This window comes from Penicillium hispanicum, assembly GCF_028827665.1.
Source record: "Penicillium hispanicum strain IBT 35686 chromosome Unknown utg000005l_segment0_segment0, whole genome shotgun sequence".
In the NCBI taxonomy this organism is placed as follows: Eukaryota; Fungi; Ascomycota; class Eurotiomycetes; order Eurotiales; family Aspergillaceae; genus Penicillium; species Penicillium hispanicum.
In genome coordinates, this window is record NW_026623197.1 from 831,466 (window position 1) to 849,523 (window position 18,058).

Sequence of the window (18,058 nt, forward strand, 5' to 3'; positions counted from 1 at the left end):
GCTGACGCGCTTCTTCACGTTGAGATGCTTGCAGAATAGGATATTCTCAACTTGATTCACGGGGAGAGTCATATACAACTTGGATATCCACCCAGAGCTCTGTTGTGCTGGGAAAAACTCATATTAAAAGTGAGAGCTCTTCCTACTTGACCCTAAAAAAAGGGCGTTTAGTAACGCCTCACTGCATGGTGGTCTAGTTGGGACGCCGACTAGACTTACTTGGCTCTCGGGTCTGGCCAACTACGAGGGCATTCCCCAGGATGGTTCGGGTCCTGCGGGGGTCAGTGAAGGTAGTAACCGGGGGCGGGCGGAATACGCGGCTAATGCGTAGCATCTTTTTTGAAGTTTTTAGTTTGATACCATAATGTTGATACATATATAAGCAAGACGTTGAAGTGGAGGTGACATTGTATGAGGTTATTCGCAGTTTCCCGATTTGGCAACAGTGAGGTTAAAGTTGCGCTCCACTGCCGCGAGTTCGAACCCAGCACTCGCCATCTTTAATGATTTTGTCTGTCCCGCTATTAAAAAGCTTTCAGCACGCTGCTTTCAGTTTCAACACTTCCACTCGTTGGCACAACTCTGATAACAAATGCACCTCGTAGGACGAGGAAACATTATCTCAACAACGCCGGTATTAGATCGTAGATCAAACAGGGTAAGCTTGAAATGTCATGACTTCATATCTAATGTATATTCTGCTTAAACTGTCAGAAGAAGCTTATAAAGCGGGATACAGACGGACAACTGACAGGATAGCAACGCGGTATCAACAGGGGACGGATTCTCGTTTCTCGAAGGCTGCCTTCTTAAAGGACTGATTCCTCGACAGAAGGCTCTTGAATGATCGGCGAGTTTTGCTTCCATCTATCTCCATGGAGGAAGTCGTCGTGACTTTGTCGTGACTGTCTGACGTTTTCTGCTTTGGTGGAGCTTTGAAGGGTTGGCTATGATGCAGCCCTCGCTTTGGAGGAGGTGGTGGAAATGCGAGATTCATGCTGAGAACGGGAATCGACAGCGTAATGATGAAATCCAAACGTGGTTTGGTGCAGTCTCTAGCAACTCGCTAGACACTTATATAGTGAGGTTGTCTTATATAGTAATATTGTTCCCGCGGCGATAAGGAAGCAGCGATCTCGGAGCTTATCGCAGGCCTCGCTGGCGCCTTCCTATATCGGCGGAGGCGATAGCGCCCGCTATCATGATAAGCCGCCATGCTTGGCTCGAACATCCACGCCCAGCGATAAGCCTGGATTGACGAGAGACAGCAACTTCCAGCTGACGAACACTTGCATTCCTAAGTGCTAGTGTCTCTAGAGTCATGCAGTCTGGCAAGCCTTGTCCGTCCCGCAAGCCCCGCAGCTATGGTCGACCGGGGAAGTCCAAATCTGTGACATATACGGGGTACCGCATCGCCTTGACACTAGTGTTGGGGCCACGAGCTTACATGATACAGGTGCTGGACATGCAGATCCCGCAAGATCAAATGCGATGAGCGGAAGAAGAATGGCTGTGGGATCTGCGAGCGAGCTGGGCTGGAATGCGCTGGCTACGGCGTGACCTTGTACTGGGTCACTGGGAGAAGACAAGACCTTCCAGCACTTCAGCGCAGGACGATCAAGCTAGGTTGGTCGGAGAGCCTGTACTGGTCAATGTGGCTGCTAACAGCCAATTGTAGATCAGTCGAGTTCCCTTTTTTTGCCGGACAGCCAGATCAATCACATCCTCACGGCCATTGATACTGTCTCGGCACCATCAAACACAATCTGCATGGGCCCCTTTTCCATTTTCCAGGTGCAGTCTAGCATTTCTAGTCATACTGAGCCTGAGCTACCCTCACACCACGATGTGGAAGATATTGGTCGATTTCCCATACAGAGGAAAACGATAACTTCCCAGCGACTCTCATCACCCCATCTTGAACTCTCCCTGCCACTATTCCAAGACCCAGAAACGTCCCTTCTGTTGTTCCACTACAAAGACCACGTTGCCGGTCTTCTTCAGCCAGTTCTGCACCCCAACAATCCATGGCGCACCACCTACGTCCCCTTCGCTCTGGAAGGGCGCCCCGATCTATTTCTTGCCCAGAATGGCAACCGATCGTGCGGAGCCTCTACCGCAATATTTCACAGTCTCTTATCGTCGGCTGCATTCCATCTACGCAATGCCACCGGGGGATCAGAGCGATTCCATAAACTAGGCCTTCGGTACAGAACCAAAGCACTGCAAGCTCTGAATTCGGCCTTGATCCAACCCGAAAATTCACAACTCTACACGGTACAATTGACAGCAATGCTGTCATTGGTCACCATTGATGTAAGCAATCCCTACCCGGGGGCCAGGGCTATCCCTCTCCACCGGACCCTTGACTAACACTGCGTAGACCATGACGGGAGAAGACAGCGATTTTCCTATCCACCTAAAAGGCTGCCAGCAACTACGACAGTTACATCTTGCAAGAGATGCCGACAGCTCAAGCCGTCAGGTCAGGCTAATCTGCCGCTTTTTGACTCTTCTTGGGCGGACAACGTCAGTGGATCTCCAGCCGCGGTCGTGGACAATCGATGACTGGTGTCTCGAGGCGCCGCTCTTCAATGAGGAAGACAGAGATATTGAATACATCTACGGGGTCACTCCCGCGCTTGGCAATCTTCTGCACCAGACCTGTCAAATTGCGGAAGCTCTTGCACTATATAAAGATTTCGAGATTCCACAGTCGGTTCTAGACGCACGCCACGCTCTCAGATTCAACCTCTTCACGTGGAAGATTCAACCAGACGACTTCGTGCTCATCAAGTCAGATCGCAAAATGATGGAAATTATTCGCTGCCAAGCACATGCCTTTTACAGCGCAATTTTGATCTTTTACTGTCGAGCAGTGGAGCATCACCCTCTGATTGACCTGGGAAGCCAGGTCGCCAACGTTTGGGAAAGCCTCACGCGAGCGGAGACTCTGAAGGAACGAGACATGGAAAAGCAGAGACTCTCCGCACCAATGTCGTGGCCTGCTTTCATTGCAGCTTGCGAGGCCACAGACCGGGAGCGGTGGCGGACATGGTGGGAGAGAGTACAGAGGTACAACCTGGGCAACTTTCGGCGCCAGTGGAACGTAATCCAAGAGGTGTGGTCCATAACGGATGCCCATCCCAACGGGATATGCTGGCGGGATGCACTTCAAAGCTCCGGACAATTGGTTTTGCCAATATGATTGGGGCGGTGGTACATATAATAGATCATCATAATAAATAACTGGTTAACTCCTCCCCAAATGCTGTTTCATCGTCTCGTCCCGCATCAATCGCTCATAGCTCATCCTTGCTCTCGCCATTGTTGATAGCAAAGGTTGGTGCTGTCTTCTTCACCATCGCCGCCAGAATGTCGATAATCAAATCCGCCGCCGCGACGGAGGTGGTCTCTGCAGTGGAATCATATGGCGGGCTGACCTCCACCACATCGGCGCCGACCAAGTTCAGTCCCTCCAGGCCATGGATGTACCGCTTGAGCTCCCGAGTGGTCCAGCCCCCGGACTCGGGCGTGCCGGTCGCAGGCGCGATACTGGGGTCCAGCACTACATTCACATCGTTAGCATCGGCGCATTAAGCCCTAGATGAAGAAACCATACCATCAATATCAATGGACAGGTAGACAGGGTTGTTGCCGACGACGTCCAGAGTCCTCTTGATGACCCCGTCGACGCCAATGTCATCGATTTCACGGGCCTCGATGCGGTGGAAACCCACCACCTCGGTGTCGATCTCGTAGTCCTTCAGTCCGAAGAGTTTCGTCCGCAGACCACCATGCACACTCGCGCCCTTGTTGATGCACCCCTCCCGACTAGCGTGCCAGAAGAAAGTACCGTGGGTGATGGCCGACTGCTCCGACGCAATGCCGGTGTAGCCCTCATACGGATCCCACGTATCGAGATGCGAGTCCAGATGGATCACGGAGATCGGGCCATACGCGCTCTTGAGGGATCGCAGGATTGGCAGCACGATGGAGTGGTCGCCGCCCAGGCTGATGATGCGGGGATGAGGCCATCCGCCGGGAGTGGTGGAGTTGGTAGGATGGTAGAGGACCTGGCGGTATCCCTGCTCCATCTGCTTGAAGGCGTGGGCGGCATCGAAGGGGGTGATGGGGAGATCGCCGCAGTCGATGATGCTGAGATCCTCCTCGAACGGATCGACACCCCAGACGGGGTTGTAACTACGGCCCTTCTTTTCGCGCGACGAGCCCGCGCGGATCCCGCGCGGACCGAAACGGGCGCCGGGTCGGTAGGACGTGCTGGTGTCGTAGGGGAAGCCGAGGATGGCAATGTCCAGAGGCTGTTGACTCGTGGTTAGCTGCCACGGAATGGTGATGTTAATAGAGGGGACGAACAGTTTCATGGTCGGAAGCGAGACATCGCTGCCACTCCAGATGGGCGAAGGTGACCGGCTGCGAAAACGGCAGATCTTTGTCTAAGTCTGTTGGGTGTATATCTTCGTTAGACCAATCTGCATGCAATGCTGTGGAGGGGGGAACAACCTTCAATGGGACGGTCATAGTCGGCTCCTACATTGAGAGCGGCCACCGCGTGGATGGCGGGCAGAAGGTATGCCGGCGACAGCTTCATGTTAACAATGAGACACGTCGAGAGACTTTTTCACTTTTCCTCCTGCGCTGCATCTTTCTGTCGGCCTCGCTTTATATTTCGGCGTCTGCCATTGCGGGGCTGCTCGCGGGTTCGCTGGCTCCTGCCTCTTCGCAGCGTCATGGAGACTCGGAATGAGTCCGCAGTAGTGATAGGAAGAGCGATAGCGATAGCGACTGGCATATCGCCGTTTCTCATAATATTCCATAATGATTCCGCTCTTTCCCCGGATCGGAGAAACCCCGCTTATCGCAGCCGAATGAGGAAGGAACCAGCGTGATCGCGACCATGCCGAGTTGGGACTGCTCGCTCGCCGCTTTTACTGATCTGCTTAGTCGACTTCCTGCCATCGCTGGAACATAGTTAACTAGCTACACCGACATTCCTAACCATTGGTGATGTCAACTCACAAATTCCACATCCTATCTACTCCTGGTCGAGAAAAGACATCCCTGCCACGGTCGAGTTGGGCCTCTTCTATGAGTCTTTGGCGCACCTTGGAACCCTGTCGCCACATGCAATGATGTGAGAAGGTGCCGTCCTGCGATCCTTGTCGAACAACTACGTCGTCACCAGTTGGGATCTCAAAGCTAGCAACTCTTTGACGGAGGATGCTAGGCCTATACGTGGCTGGGAGCGGGACTGAATCGTACGTGCGAGGGATCTTCACCTTGGGCTCGGTATTCGTTGTTATTGGACAGCTCGGGGGAGTGATGCCTCCTTCCCCCATAGAGCAATGTTTTTGCAGCTTCGTTCGGGGCCGACGCACGATTCTAAGGCTTGGATTAGAGACCACGTATAAATACTAATACACACTTGTTAATCGTCGCAGTGAAAAGGCCATCTACGTCCGCAGCATCAATTGCTTGACATCACATTCTCCGCCCTTTCCTTCGCAACCAAAGTCTACGACCCTTGAATTCTAAGGTTCGCGTGTCCGTCACTTCTACCCCGCTCACCGATGTCAAGTTGATTATCAGAAGGAAGTGTGTTGGGATTAAGGTAATCATAGTTTCCATGCCAGTCGTGCACCACACAACATCATATCAAACAAAAGGAACAATGATCCCACTTAGCAAGAAGTTCCGTACTGCATATTCCAGATACTGAGATCCCCAGAGCCCGGCCGTTTATATGATGCTCCACGTTCGCTTGGGTCCTCAATCTTAGCCTTGATCTTCTGCGCCGCAGTACTTCCTCGCAGACTGGGGTCGATGGAGTAGAGGTACGCCGCGAGACCGGCCACTTGGGGCGATGCCAGCGAAGTCCCCCATCTTGCGTTAACCGTGTTTCCAGTACTCCCAGCGCATTTAAGGGCTTGTGGAACTCCGTTTGTTTCAGACACGGCTCCAGGAGCCCGCATGGTTACCACCGAGCCGACATTTGAGAAGCTCGATCGGAGACCATCCGTATTTACTGATCCAACCACAATCATGTTGTTTTTGAAAGCATCCTCCTCGGCAAATCGGGCTGGGTAAGCGCTGACGAGGTATTGGTTGCCGTCATTCCCAGCAGTCCCGATAAGAAGAGCACCTTCATTCACCATGGCCAGATACTTTTTCCGGTATTCTTCCAGGAGATCCGGGTTGTCGTCCACCTCGTGTCCAAGGCCATAACTCAAGTTGACCACAGCCCAGAAAGGAATTTTGCTGGAACCAAAAATCCCGCTACCTTTCTTCTTCCTGCTCTTGATGTCATCGACAATCGTTTGTAGTCCAGCCAGCATGTAAGCGTCGTTATAGAGATCGACAAAAGGGACCACCGTCAAACTGGCGCTTTTTGCGATGCCGTAGTTTGTGCCGATAACTTTACTTGACACACAGCTGCCGTGTCCATCAGGATCCCCCTTGACTGTCGGGATTTTGGCGCCAGATGCGGTTTTCTTCGGTTGGAGGATGTCGACTTTACCTCCTCGCTTTACCCCTTCAGGGAGCGCTCCGGTAAACTCGCTATGCTTTTCGTTTATACCACTATCATGGACATAGACCCTGGCGCCCAATCCAGCGTAATCAAGGTACGCAAAGTCCTTGAGACTTTGTAAGTCTGCTCCACGAGGTTGCGAGGGGAACCGCATTTCCAGGCGTGAGGTGGGGTCTCTTATAACCAAGCCGCTAGCGCGTCTCACGAGCTCATTTGTATCGTCTCGCTTCCATGGATGCGAGGTGTAAATATCGCCGGATTCGTCTTCGTAGTAATATTCGTGCGGGTCGTCGCTTGTAACGTTCTCTACCAAGCCTTCATTGCCCCAGCCGCGTTGATGAAGGGTATTGGGTACCGCATTGGTAGTAGGGAACCCGGTAGTTGACGACAGTAGAGGGAGGAGAAGAGGTAGGGCGGTAGCGAGTAGCATCATGTCGATATGGGCCGAGTAGCTAGATCCAGGGCGACGCCTCCTGACGAGACTACGGGCTTATTTATTCCACTATATCGTAGGCTCTGCCAGCTGGACCCCACGCTCTGGAGAACTCGTAAATAATGAAAGCCCCCTGTGACTAAATGGAGACTTTCCAAGGATCAGCACTCAGTGATTCTTGGGTTGGCTACCATTTTACCATATAAGATTGACCCACATTGGAACGCTGATGCCTCTCATGTATCGCTGACTCCCATAGACTACACCCCCTACTCGGTTTTATACAGCTCGTTTCCAGTACATAACAGTGTCTAGTGTCGGACTATAGGTCAAATTTGATCAAAATTGGCTTTTCTTTCGCATTCACACGAAAAGTATAGGTCCCTTGTAGTTCTGTCTTCCTAGACTTGATTCAAATTTCACTCTACATGACGTAAAAGAATTGATACCTTGTTGGTTATACAACTATTGTTGAACTGGAAAACCGCGTAATACATACTGTCACGATCTAAGTAGCGTTCCGAGCTGGATCAATATATACACCGTAGTATCCCTACATAGTAAGAGACCCGCTCCGCCTCGAGTTGGCCCCAGGGGGCAGGGAGACCCCGGGTACCCATCTTCCAAATCTCATTCTCTTATATGGCAATAGGTCCATCGGCAGGGACATAATACCCACCCGGTTGATCTCGCAACAGGCAGAATCGGTGCAAGAAGGCAGGAAGAAGAATAAGTATATTATATCCATGGGTATAGTACCAGCCATAGTAGCTCCATTTATAAGGCGTTCGGGGTATTGGCCGACGATCCGGATGGCCCCCGGCCCGGGAAAATTTTAGTGTATATATAGTTCCTGCCCGCTCTGTTTCAGATCTGGGCACTATGTACGGATACAGTAGTATATAGACGGCACTCTTCTGAGATTAATAATATAGAGGGATCCAAGCTTAAATCAGGAAATTACTTCGCCGACGCCCAGCCAATGAAAGAGGCCTGTTGGAATCCCTCGCCCCATCTCAAGGGAATATATAATCATGCTATTGAAAGACGAGTGGTCGGTTTACCTGGACAGTTGGTTGTGGGGCAGGGTGCAGTTGACCCATACATATACTCACCAGATTAGGTTTAATGTAGAATAAGCGAACTGTCCCTTTAAATTATTATTCTGTATTAATCCTACGAGACAGTCCAAAATCGCCTTCCTAGTAGGGCTAGTCAACTGCCCCCTGGCCCACCCGCAACTGTCCTCCTGATCTGACGCCTGGCCTGTTGACTGATCTGACGCCTGGCCTATTAAAAGACCGTGGCCCCAGCCATGTATTTAGCGAGCATGCGCGCTCGCCCCCTCTCCCTCGATGGACGATTATGCCTTGTTCTCACCCACGCCACGGGCGGTTCACCGGAATGCATCTCGCGTAGTTCACATCGGACTAGATTTGTCCGTCCGGATTGTTCTTGTTCCTGGAGGAAATGGGCAAATTACAAACGTCTGAGTCTGCTCGACCGTCTTGCCATGTCGATACGACAACATGTGGCTTTAGCAACAAACCGTCAGCAAGCTCGGGGAAATTAAGGGCCAAAGCTGGCCGCGTGTCCACGGATACGCTTCCAATTCCAACCTTGGGTTCCGAGCAGACCTTATTTGTAATCATGTTAACCCAGGAAAAATCCGGTGTGAGCCCTATTGGGATTGTACTGCAGAGATGAAAAACGTGAAGATGGTATCGATTGAGAATAATACATAGAGAAGACATGAACCCAACTAAGCCCATCCACCCTTGCCTCCGAACCCAGAGCTATCCTCAATCTTCTTGGACTGGCCCCGCGATGGCTTGGACTGTGCGGCCTCGTGCTTCCGCAGTTCTTCAGGCACGCGGGATATAGGGGACTTGATGAGCATTTGTTTAAGATCATACCTGGTTGCGATGTTAGTTTATTTGGAACCGAGAAACATGGGAGGAGGGAAGGTACGTACATCACATCGGAGTCCTCGCTACCAAGGAACGTAATAGCAACACCACTCTTACCGGCACGACCAGTACGACCGATACGGTGAGTATAGCTCTCAATGGAGGTAGCCATGTTGAAGTTGATGACCAAGGACACATCTGGAACATCGATACCTCGTCCTGCGAGATCGGTGGCGACTAGGACGTCTGTAGCACCACTGCGAACGGAGGCAAGCGCAGCTTCACGCTGGTCTTGGGTCTTGGAACCATGCAGAGTAACCGAAGAGAAGCCCATCTGTTTGATCTCACGTGCAATGGCATCGCAATTGCGCTTGATATTGACGAAGACGATAATCGGGGGGCGGAACTCGCCCGAGGAGAGAATATCGGCGAGACGCTTCTTGCGCTTGTCTTCACCGGGAATCATCTCGACACGCTGCTCAACAGTGTCGACGGCCTCGCCGACGCTGCCGATAGTGATAATAGCTGGCCGCCGCAAGTACTTGCGGGCAATGCGCTCAACGGCAACGGGCATAGTGGCTGTGTACATCATGGTTTGGCGGTATCGGTCGCGGCCACCGAGGTGCTGGCTCATCGCTCGCGGGTTCTCGGCCTCCTCGGTATCGGGCTTTTCGTTAGTTACAGGAAGAGCGTCAAGGATCTTGTTGACGGGCTCTTCGAAACCCAAGTCGATCATGCGATCGGCTTCATCCATGATCACGTAGCAACACTGACTGAGCACCAACATGCGACGCTCGATACAGTCCACTAGACGACCGGGGGTAGCGATGATGATCTCCGCACCCTCACGGAGACTATAAGCCTGTTCCTCGAGAGAGTGACCACCGACGATACTGACGACGTTGAAACCCAGAGGCTGTGTGAACTTCTTGGCTTCGATCTCAATCTGCTGAGCCAATTCACGAGTAGGTGCCAGGACGATAGCGTAGGGACCATCATTTTTGCGCCATTCGAATTCGTCGAGGCGTGGGAGTTCGGAAATATAAACAAGGAGAGGGAGCAGGAAAGCGGCCGTTTTACCGGAACCAGTGACGGCAACACCGATGAGGTCGCGCGACTGTAAAGCGATCGGAATAGCGGCACGTTGAATGGCCGAAGGTTCCTTGTATCCGACACGGTCGATCAGTTCAAGCAAGCGCTTGGGCAGATGGCTCTCCTCCCATGAGCGCATTGGATTGGGCACACTGCCACCCTTGGTGCTGATATTGAAATCCTCCTTGAAGATACGCCAGTCTCGCTCACGCATGAGGTCCAGCCGCTTCTCGCTCCAATGCTTGTCCAATTGGTTACGCGAGCTCTCTTCGCGACGCCGTCGCTCCATCTCCAGAATTTCCTTAGCACGAATACCGCCCGATTCATGATCACGGTGCTCGAGAGCCTGTGCATACTTTCGCGCCAGGTCGTCCGTAACATCCTCTCCGAATCCAGCCAGCCGACCTCGCCCAAAGAAGTTCGCCTCGTGACGGTGTTTATATAACGGGTTGTAATCACCGCTGGTGTCTTCTTCGGCATTCCATTCAAAGTTGAATTTGCGATCCGTGGTACGCTTGCGCTTCTTCTTCGCAGAAAAGGTCGATGTTTGATCCGCGCCCATATACCGTTGCTTCACAAGCGCAGCTTGCGCAGCAGCCTCATCTTCTTCCGCCAGGCGCTTTTCGGCCTTCGAACCCTTTTGCCCCTTTGAGCCCTTTCCTGAGGGTGGCGGTGGCGGTGGCGGATCCATCTCGCGACTGCGATTCGATTGTCCATTCGTATTTCGCATGGCAGCTGGTCCTGTCGGTACCTCCCCACGCATCGCGCGCGGTCCAGTAGGAACTCTCTCATCCGACCCTCTGTAGTCAAGGCCCCTATCTTGTGAGACGATCGATGACCTGGATGAATCGCCATTGTGACCATTACCATTGGCGTTCGCTTTAGCTTGTCGTTCGGCCTCGACTTCCTTGGCGCGTTTTTCTAGTGCGAGCTTTTCGCGCTGAGCTCTGGAAAGAAATTTTGGCTGAAAGAAAGTAGAAAGATGGGTTAGAAATGTCCACGATGAAACATTCTTCATGGCTGGGAAACAAACATACCTTTGCAGCTGCGGCGTCGGCCTCTTTCTTCTGTCGAATAAGATCCTCCACACTCAACGGTGTGGCAGCTGGACGCTTTGTTCCCCATCCTGATTTCCTCTTCTTTGTTTCCGCGGGTGGCGCAGGGGGCGCATCGTCTGGTGGAGGAGGAGGGACTGCAGCATCTGGAGGAGGCGGAGGAGCGGCCGATTCTTCGGGAGGAGGTGGAGGAGGTGTTGGTGGGCGCTCAACCGGGTCTGGTGGAGGAAGCGGTGGCATCCCATCAGTACCATTAGAAATGATGCCTTCCATTGTATTCTAAGGGCAGAAGTTGAGAGATAGCTGAGGGCTGAGATGAGCGGCGAGATGTCGCATCTTGAATTTATACGGCGGGCGAAAAATGCCAGACGCGCCAGCACGTGATATGCACTACGAGGAACGTGATTGGCCAGAATCCTTTCATTTCCATGTTTCCCCAGATCGAGTTTTCCTTTCAATCCAATCAAGAGCATGAAGGAAATGTCTTGACACAAATGTTCAAGCTTTCTACTATTTTGCTTTATAAACGATAATGGCCATTTTTTGGCTCCTAGAATGCCCAAAATCTGACCAGAATGAAACACATTTTAGTACCTGACAGCGATGGTGCCACCGCAAAGTTAGATCCACGCAGGCTGGCTGTTCCTGATATTCACTATCTAGGATATTTGATACGGCTAATTTTGAAACATCCCTCCAGCTATAATATCGTGAGATAGCAGCTATTCAGGGTATCAGGTGGCCTTTGGAGCAAGACAGGACAATGAAGAACATTCAATACCGAAATCCTACTACCGCTTCCAGCTAGAAGTATTGCTATCCTAATCTTCCTCTGAACCTAAAGGGCAGCTAGCCAGTTAAGATCAATCCTCCAAACACCCCACCACGTCATCCAATAGATCTCCTTGGCGCAATGCCGTATAGATGGTGCTGATATGGGACCCAATCGTCTTCTTGGCATGATGGCTCTCCCCCAACTCATAGGTTGGATGGTCGGTTAGTCCTTTATGGATCGGGACCGCAAGAGTTTGTCGCACCAGTCTGTAGAAACGGGCTGATACAGCAGACAGATACTTGGGCGTGCTGGGAGACGAGAGGAACGTCTCCCTGGTAGTTGCGTAGCACTTGCGCAAGATATCACTCGCTTCTCCCTTGTACTGGGTGATTATCATTGTAAGACCAATCGGAGTGTCGGTATCGGGTCTGCAATGGCGTGAGAGCATATCGAACAGGACCCCAACAGAGGCCGTGACAGCTTCTTGACTCCGTGGCGCCAAGTCCCTCGTGCTGCCCTGAGCCCATTGAGTCATCAGCTCATTCCACAAGGCATTCTGCACAATGGACAGCTTCTCATGCGGGATGAAAGACTGACACCGGGTCTCCAGAAGAGCAAATATATCCTGCCGAGCCCTTTGAGCGAACTCTTGGTGCAGAGCACGCAGATCCAACGCCTGGCAAAGAACGTAAAGATAGGTGGCAGTCATGAGCGAAAGTACCTCGACTGCCTCCGAGGCATACCGTGTGGCGATAAAGGCAAGCGAGTTGAGGCTTTGGTTGTGCATCTCAGCCGACTGCACGTAGCTACTCACTGGATGCGCAAGATAGGCCAATTCCGACATGTATGCGGCCATGTTGATATCCACGCCTTTCAGCGCGAAGGACAAACTCGGATCATCAGCGCATAGATTCGGTGGCAGACCACGGTTCGACAGAGGATTGATGATCTCCGAGCATTGGCTAAAGATCATTTTTCCGATCATTTGCATGGCTGTCATGATCTTTTCTACAGCCGATGTAACAGCTGTGGCTTGGAAATTGCCGCCATGATGGATCTCGCCTCGAACTGAATCAAATAAAGGATTGTCGGTCGTTGAGTTCAGCTCACATTGAATCTGGGACATTGCGAGAGCCAGGTTTTCAATCTGTGGTCCAAGCCACTGGGATGCCGTTCGTAGTGCATAGCGGTCCTGGGCCAAACCATGTTGCTCCGGATCACTATCTGAGATCAACTTCGAGCCTGCCAACATTGCATAAATGTTTGATGCAACCTCCTTCTGGCCTGGGTGAGGGCGCACATCAGCTATGAATGGATGGAAGTTGCCTCGCGATCCCAGTAATGCCTCCGTCCCGATAGCCGTTAGAATCTGAGAGAGCAAGGCCAACTGGTTTGCCTCGGACATAACCAAACTGCCAGCACCGCAGCTGAATGCAGTTCCATTTATGAGCCCCAGTCCTTCTTTAGGACCGAGGGTTATGGGGCTTAGGCCGAGGCGCGCCAGTGCTTGATCCGCACGAACGATCTCAGTGCCGTGGTGGTCGCTGCAGTGAACATATATATCAGGATTGCCCTCCAGGGTACCTGCAATGTAGGACAATGGTGATAAATCTCCCGAAGCAGAGATACTCCCACGCAAAGGAACGATTGGGGTCATCCCACGCGCAAGCAGGGTGAGTATCAGCTCGATCACTTCCATGCGGACGGCAGAATGCCCACGGAGGAGAGAATTACAGCGCGTTAACATCGAGGCGCGCACGATGGGAACCGGCACTGCATGGGATTTCAGCCCTTCAATAGTCTTGGGGCTATATGCTCCACGATCAGTGGGCAGTAGCACGCCGGAATTTTGCATCTGCAAAAGTGCCTTTTGTAAAGTTTCATGGTGGCCAGTCCGCGTGTCAGCGCTACCTCCAAACCCGGTGTTCACTCCATATATGACCGTTCCTTGGTCCAGTTTCTGCTTCAGTAGAGCAGTACTGAGAGACACTCTCTCGACCAATTCGGTACCACTTGATACCGTGGCAGCGAGGCCATACCTATTTTTCATATCTATCAGCCATGTCATGTCGACCCAAGGGCCCCGGTATTAAAAAGGATGACTCACTTCGCCACTGCTACCACACAACTTAGATTGAGCGATTCTCCATCCAAACTGATGGGTCCTTGTCTCTTCAAGATGCCCTGCAAGGTCCGCCAGTATGACAGTATGGAGTTCGTGTATCCGTCAGGTTTTCCGACGATAGAAGTAATCTTTTGGTCACAGCTTGTGCCGAGGCTTTGATCCAGGAGGCCATTCGAAAATGTTTGAGTAGTTGTTCCAGACATGGCTTCAGCTTGGAAAAGGTGCATAGGCTTCTCTGAACACGAGATGGCTATATTTGTACTGCCCGGTAAAATGCGATGTAGTGTGCCGGTCGCGGTGAGAGTGGCCCCTTGTGCTTGAACAATAGCCTTCATGATCAGAGTCTTTATATGGGGCTAGCATTTCCATAATTTCTTGGATCACATTTCTTGACGGGTCCTGGTGCGTTTGCAGTAGTTACACAATCTCTTAGCGTGACGTGCGTTTACGGATTTTGTTGGAGGAGTTGATTTATCATATCAAAGAATGCATGCAGCTGCTTCCGGCCGCCGCCGCGAAGCAGCATGTGCATTTGGGAAGACTGTTGATACCTAGCTACTATCTTTTGTCATCTCCGATGTTTACTACTTGACTATGGTCAGTTTTGCCACACGCGGTCCGCGGTAGCTAGCAGAGATAACTACTCTTAGGGCTCCCTTCTATTATTAGTAGCTCGTTTCTTCCCATAAGGTACCTAGTCATTCCACCTCAGTTATCTAACCCTTGCATAGACGCGCATAAACTTTCATTTATCTACAGCAAGAGTAAATTGTCCATATCTATATGCGCATCTTTTGCTGGAAACAGTAAGAGTACAATTCTGGCTTTTTTCCGAAACAAGCAAGGTACAGAAAAGCTAATCTCCAAAGTACATGTTACCAGTTTTAGATGATTCCCAGCCTTCTTTAATCCGATATAGAGATAGGTGCAGCCCTTCATATCATTTCTGGTGCAAAATATGTCTTCCTGCATTAGTATCCATAGGCGTTAGACGAAATGGTGATGATGAATTCATTTACTCGATGTAACTTGCCATATATACACATGTGCTTATATGCGGGAAAGCTATCATAACTAGTCCACAGTGGAAAAATGACTGTCCGCGCCCTAGATATGTCTACACAAGAGAAATGATGCGACGAGAACAAAATAAATCAGAAGAGTGCGAAGCAGCCGAATGGACCAAATAGGAAATCAAATAACTGGCGGCTCCCTAGGGTAGTCCTAAGGTAGCCAAGAAAATGGACGACAGAATGTCCATCTAAGGTGTTAATCTTCTACGCCACAGCAAACGAACATGGAACAGAATAAGAATGTCCTAGAATCAGCTTCATTAGAAACGGAACGGCAACTAGAGTACAATGGAGCCAGCCGGACCCCCATCTCGTCCCAATCACTCATAAGAACCCGCCAAGGCAGACAGGAACGGCGGGCCATTCCGAACAAGGCCTTTTGGGCACATTGAAATCGCTAACAAACCTGCTGGAGAAGAAACAAGATGCCCACTAGAGGCAAAAAACCTGATGCTACAAGGAAAAAGTCACCCACCCTGGTAGAAAAGATATGACAAGACACCCAGCAAACGAAGACGGCGAACAGTGATCACGACCAGAACATTCATACAGAGATATTTTAAAGAGCACGTAGCCACGGGCTAGTGGGCCAACCGATGCCAATCGAGTTCAGGTGACCGGGGCACCATTCACCGGGCTCTGCTGATAGTAAGCATATGCCTGTGCTGCGGCTGCCTGGTCAGGAGTGGGTTGCGGAATGGGGATAGGGGTTGGCTGCCCGCCAATAGCGACGGGAGGGACTGCAGCACCGCCCCCGGTCCGGGCGAAGGCCACTGACGCCGGACCATGCACCTCCCGGTCGAGGGTCATGTACTCTTTGGCCGTGTCCTTGGTGCCTCGTTCCAGGAGGTAAGTCATGTATAACTGGACAAGCTCCTTCACGACTTCAGGAAGAAGGGTGCTCTTGGTCCGCACATCAGAGACAACCTGCTTGATACGTTCGTACTGAACAGACTCAGTGGCTGCACTTGTGGGCTGCTCGAGCTCAAACGTGAGGTAGTTGGCCCAGAAGGGTCGGCTGTCAAGGTAGTACTGCTGGTTCGCCTGGAACACCTGGCGAGCTTCATCGGGCGCGCCCTTAATTTTCCACAGCAGGCGAGCCCATTCGGCAACAAGAGCAGCCTTAGTGGCCATTTCGCACTCGGGCGAATCGAGTTGGGTCTTGTATATCTCGATGGCCGCGTCAAGACCGCCTTCGCGCCGTGAAAGATTCGCCAAAGAGATGATAGTCTCAACGTGACTGGGAAGGTACAACAGTATCGCACTATGTATATCCTTGGCCACATCGGTCCGACCAGACATCTCTTCGAAGTAGGCATAATGCAGTCGGATGGTCGGATTGGCAATCGGAACATACAAACAGCTCGCTCGCTGATAGATGTTGCGCACCTCCTCTTCCTTGTCTGACTGGGCGGCCATCCATCGGGCGTAACGGAACCAGAACTCGTCATAATGGGCACATGTCACGAGACAGCGTTCATACAAGAACTGGATACGGGCATAGGAGCCTTCGGCTTCCTCAAAGTCAAGATATTTCTTCCAGTTGGTCAGCTGGCCCTCGTCCAATTCAGTGACGTGGAAATATGGCCGCTTGATCTCTGATTCAAAAGTCCACCGCTTGGTGGTCTCAGTCTGGGTCTTGGAGAACACCTCCAAGTGGTGGTTGTCAATCCGCAGTCGAAGGTCGCGTTCAATCTCAGCCTCTGCCTTCGCGCCCGGAGGAATGTGCGACGAGGCTGCCTCCAATTCCGCGCGGAATTGGGTCATGAGCTCCGCTGGCACCAGCTCAGCCAGGGGGCGTGTCTGTGCGAGTTGACGATAACGCTCAAAGTACCGTGCATACTGGTGCATCGGAATATGAATGATGCGACCAAGGACGGCAAAAATCTTGTCTTGGGCTTCCACTCGTTCTTCAAATTCAATGTACTTATCCCAGAAGGGGTGGGCAAGGAAGTCCAGGCCAACACTATTGGCGCCGCGCTCAAACAGACTGTTTACATCTTGAAGTTAGCATCATGTACAATTGTCCCTGCGTGAGTGAAAGGGTTGGAAGGTTTAGAGGGCGTGGGGAGGAAGAAATGATGAGGCAAACATAGATGGTTAACTCTGTCGCTGGATGACAGACCCAAAATCATTCAATGAGGGTGAGCAAGTCATGGGGAAGGCAGCTAATGCATCGTGCGCAGGGTCAAAGGGGGGTCTTCAAACGAGACTCCTTGTGGTATCCGAACAAGAGAAAAATCCATGATTTTTTGTCAGGTGGAGAAGGAAAGCAGCCTGGATGAGCCATGGGTGAGAAGTAAACTCCACTTGAGTCCAGGGGCTCAGGCGACGGTCTCTCACCCATGATCAACGGAACTGTTCAACCGCCGCATATCCAAATTTTCACACACAATCGGCACCACAGAAGCTTTCGGGAGCTGCATTGGTAACGGTTACAGGGAAAGGGAAGGAAATCAGTGTTCATTTTACTTACTCTCGAATGATGTCTGCGTCGTGTGAGGTCTCGGCTTTAAAGGAGCAATAGTTGGTCCAAAGATCAACTGAAGGTGAGATACTCGCAATGCCTCTTTCATAGACCTGGACAGGAAATTGTCAGCACCATTCACAAAGCAAATCCAACAGGATGTACGTTGGGCCCTAGATCGGATAAATCGCTAGGGTGAGATAGGAAATTCCATACCATCTCTGCGGCCTCTGTGCCAGTGATTGAGAACTCCATGTCGGCATATTTCTTCCAGTATCCAAACAGCAGAGGGAACTTGGCCAAGAAGCGGTCGTACGCATGGCGAGCAGTGGTGATGGCTTGGGGGTTCGAGTTGCGACTGATTCCACCTTCGAGCGCCTCCGAAGCGCGCACAAGCTTCTCCCATGTCTCAAAGTTGTCCGGGTCATCGGTCTAGGTGAAAGGTCAGTATGAGTAAAGAGATGGGCGAACATCTGGGCGCGCGCATCATGAACGTACCAGCTCAGTCTCAAGCTTCCTCAGCTCCGCATTCTCCTCTTCAGACCCTCCATACTGGTAGTCCGCCATCTTGGCAGGGA

At 51.6% G+C, this 18,058-nt stretch overlaps 6 protein-coding genes across 6 annotated transcripts; 1 reads left to right on the forward strand and 5 right to left on the reverse strand.

Annotated features, from left to right (window-relative positions):
* Nucleotides 1–1,321: 1,321 nt before the first annotated feature.
* Nucleotides 1,322–3,208, forward strand: N7459_005761 (Zn(II)2Cys6 transcription factor; the record flags this gene model as incomplete). Its single annotated transcript, XM_056944945.1, has 4 exons — nt 1,322–1,404; nt 1,457–1,626; nt 1,679–2,316; nt 2,384–3,208. The coding sequence occupies 4 exons, from the start codon at nt 1,322–1,324 to the stop codon at nt 3,206–3,208; spliced, it is 1,716 nt and encodes a 571-aa protein (XP_056799280.1).
* Nucleotides 3,209–3,302: 94 nt separating this feature from the next.
* N7459_005762 (agmatinase) lies at nt 3,303–4,612 on the reverse strand (the record flags this gene model as incomplete). The annotated part of the gene is made up of 4 exons (XM_056944946.1): nt 3,303–3,568; nt 3,623–4,322; nt 4,378–4,463; nt 4,525–4,612. 4 exons carry the CDS (start codon nt 4,610–4,612, stop codon nt 3,303–3,305), a joined length of 1,140 nt encoding a protein of 379 aa, XP_056799281.1.
* A 1,090-nt stretch (nt 4,613–5,702) lies between these two features.
* On the reverse strand, nt 5,703–6,983 carry N7459_005763 (Subtilisin-like protease 2; the record flags this gene model as incomplete). The annotated part of the gene is made up of 1 exon (XM_056944947.1): nt 5,703–6,983. One exon carries the CDS (start codon nt 6,981–6,983, stop codon nt 5,703–5,705), a length of 1,281 nt encoding a protein of 426 aa, XP_056799282.1.
* Nucleotides 6,984–8,745: 1,762 nt separating this feature from the next.
* On the reverse strand, nt 8,746–11,313 carry prp28 (mRNA splicing protein PRP28; the record flags this gene model as incomplete). Its single annotated transcript, XM_056944948.1, has 3 exons — nt 8,746–8,899; nt 8,959–10,949; nt 11,023–11,313. The coding sequence occupies 3 exons, from the start codon at nt 11,311–11,313 to the stop codon at nt 8,746–8,748; spliced, it is 2,436 nt and encodes an 811-aa protein (XP_056799283.1).
* Nucleotides 11,314–11,903: 590 nt separating this feature from the next.
* On the reverse strand, nt 11,904–14,143 carry N7459_005765 (uncharacterized protein; the record flags this gene model as incomplete). Its single annotated transcript, XM_056944949.1, has 2 exons — nt 11,904–13,854; nt 13,923–14,143. 2 exons carry the CDS (start codon nt 14,141–14,143, stop codon nt 11,904–11,906), a joined length of 2,172 nt encoding a protein of 723 aa, XP_056799284.1.
* A 1,479-nt stretch (nt 14,144–15,622) lies between these two features.
* N7459_005766 (putative mRNA splicing protein (Prp39)) lies at nt 15,623–18,047 on the reverse strand (the record flags this gene model as incomplete). The annotated part of the gene is made up of 4 exons (XM_056944950.1): nt 15,623–17,003; nt 17,490–17,593; nt 17,697–17,912; nt 17,979–18,047. 4 exons carry the CDS (start codon nt 18,045–18,047, stop codon nt 15,623–15,625), a joined length of 1,770 nt encoding a protein of 589 aa, XP_056799285.1.
* Nucleotides 18,048–18,058: the final 11 nt, after the last annotated feature.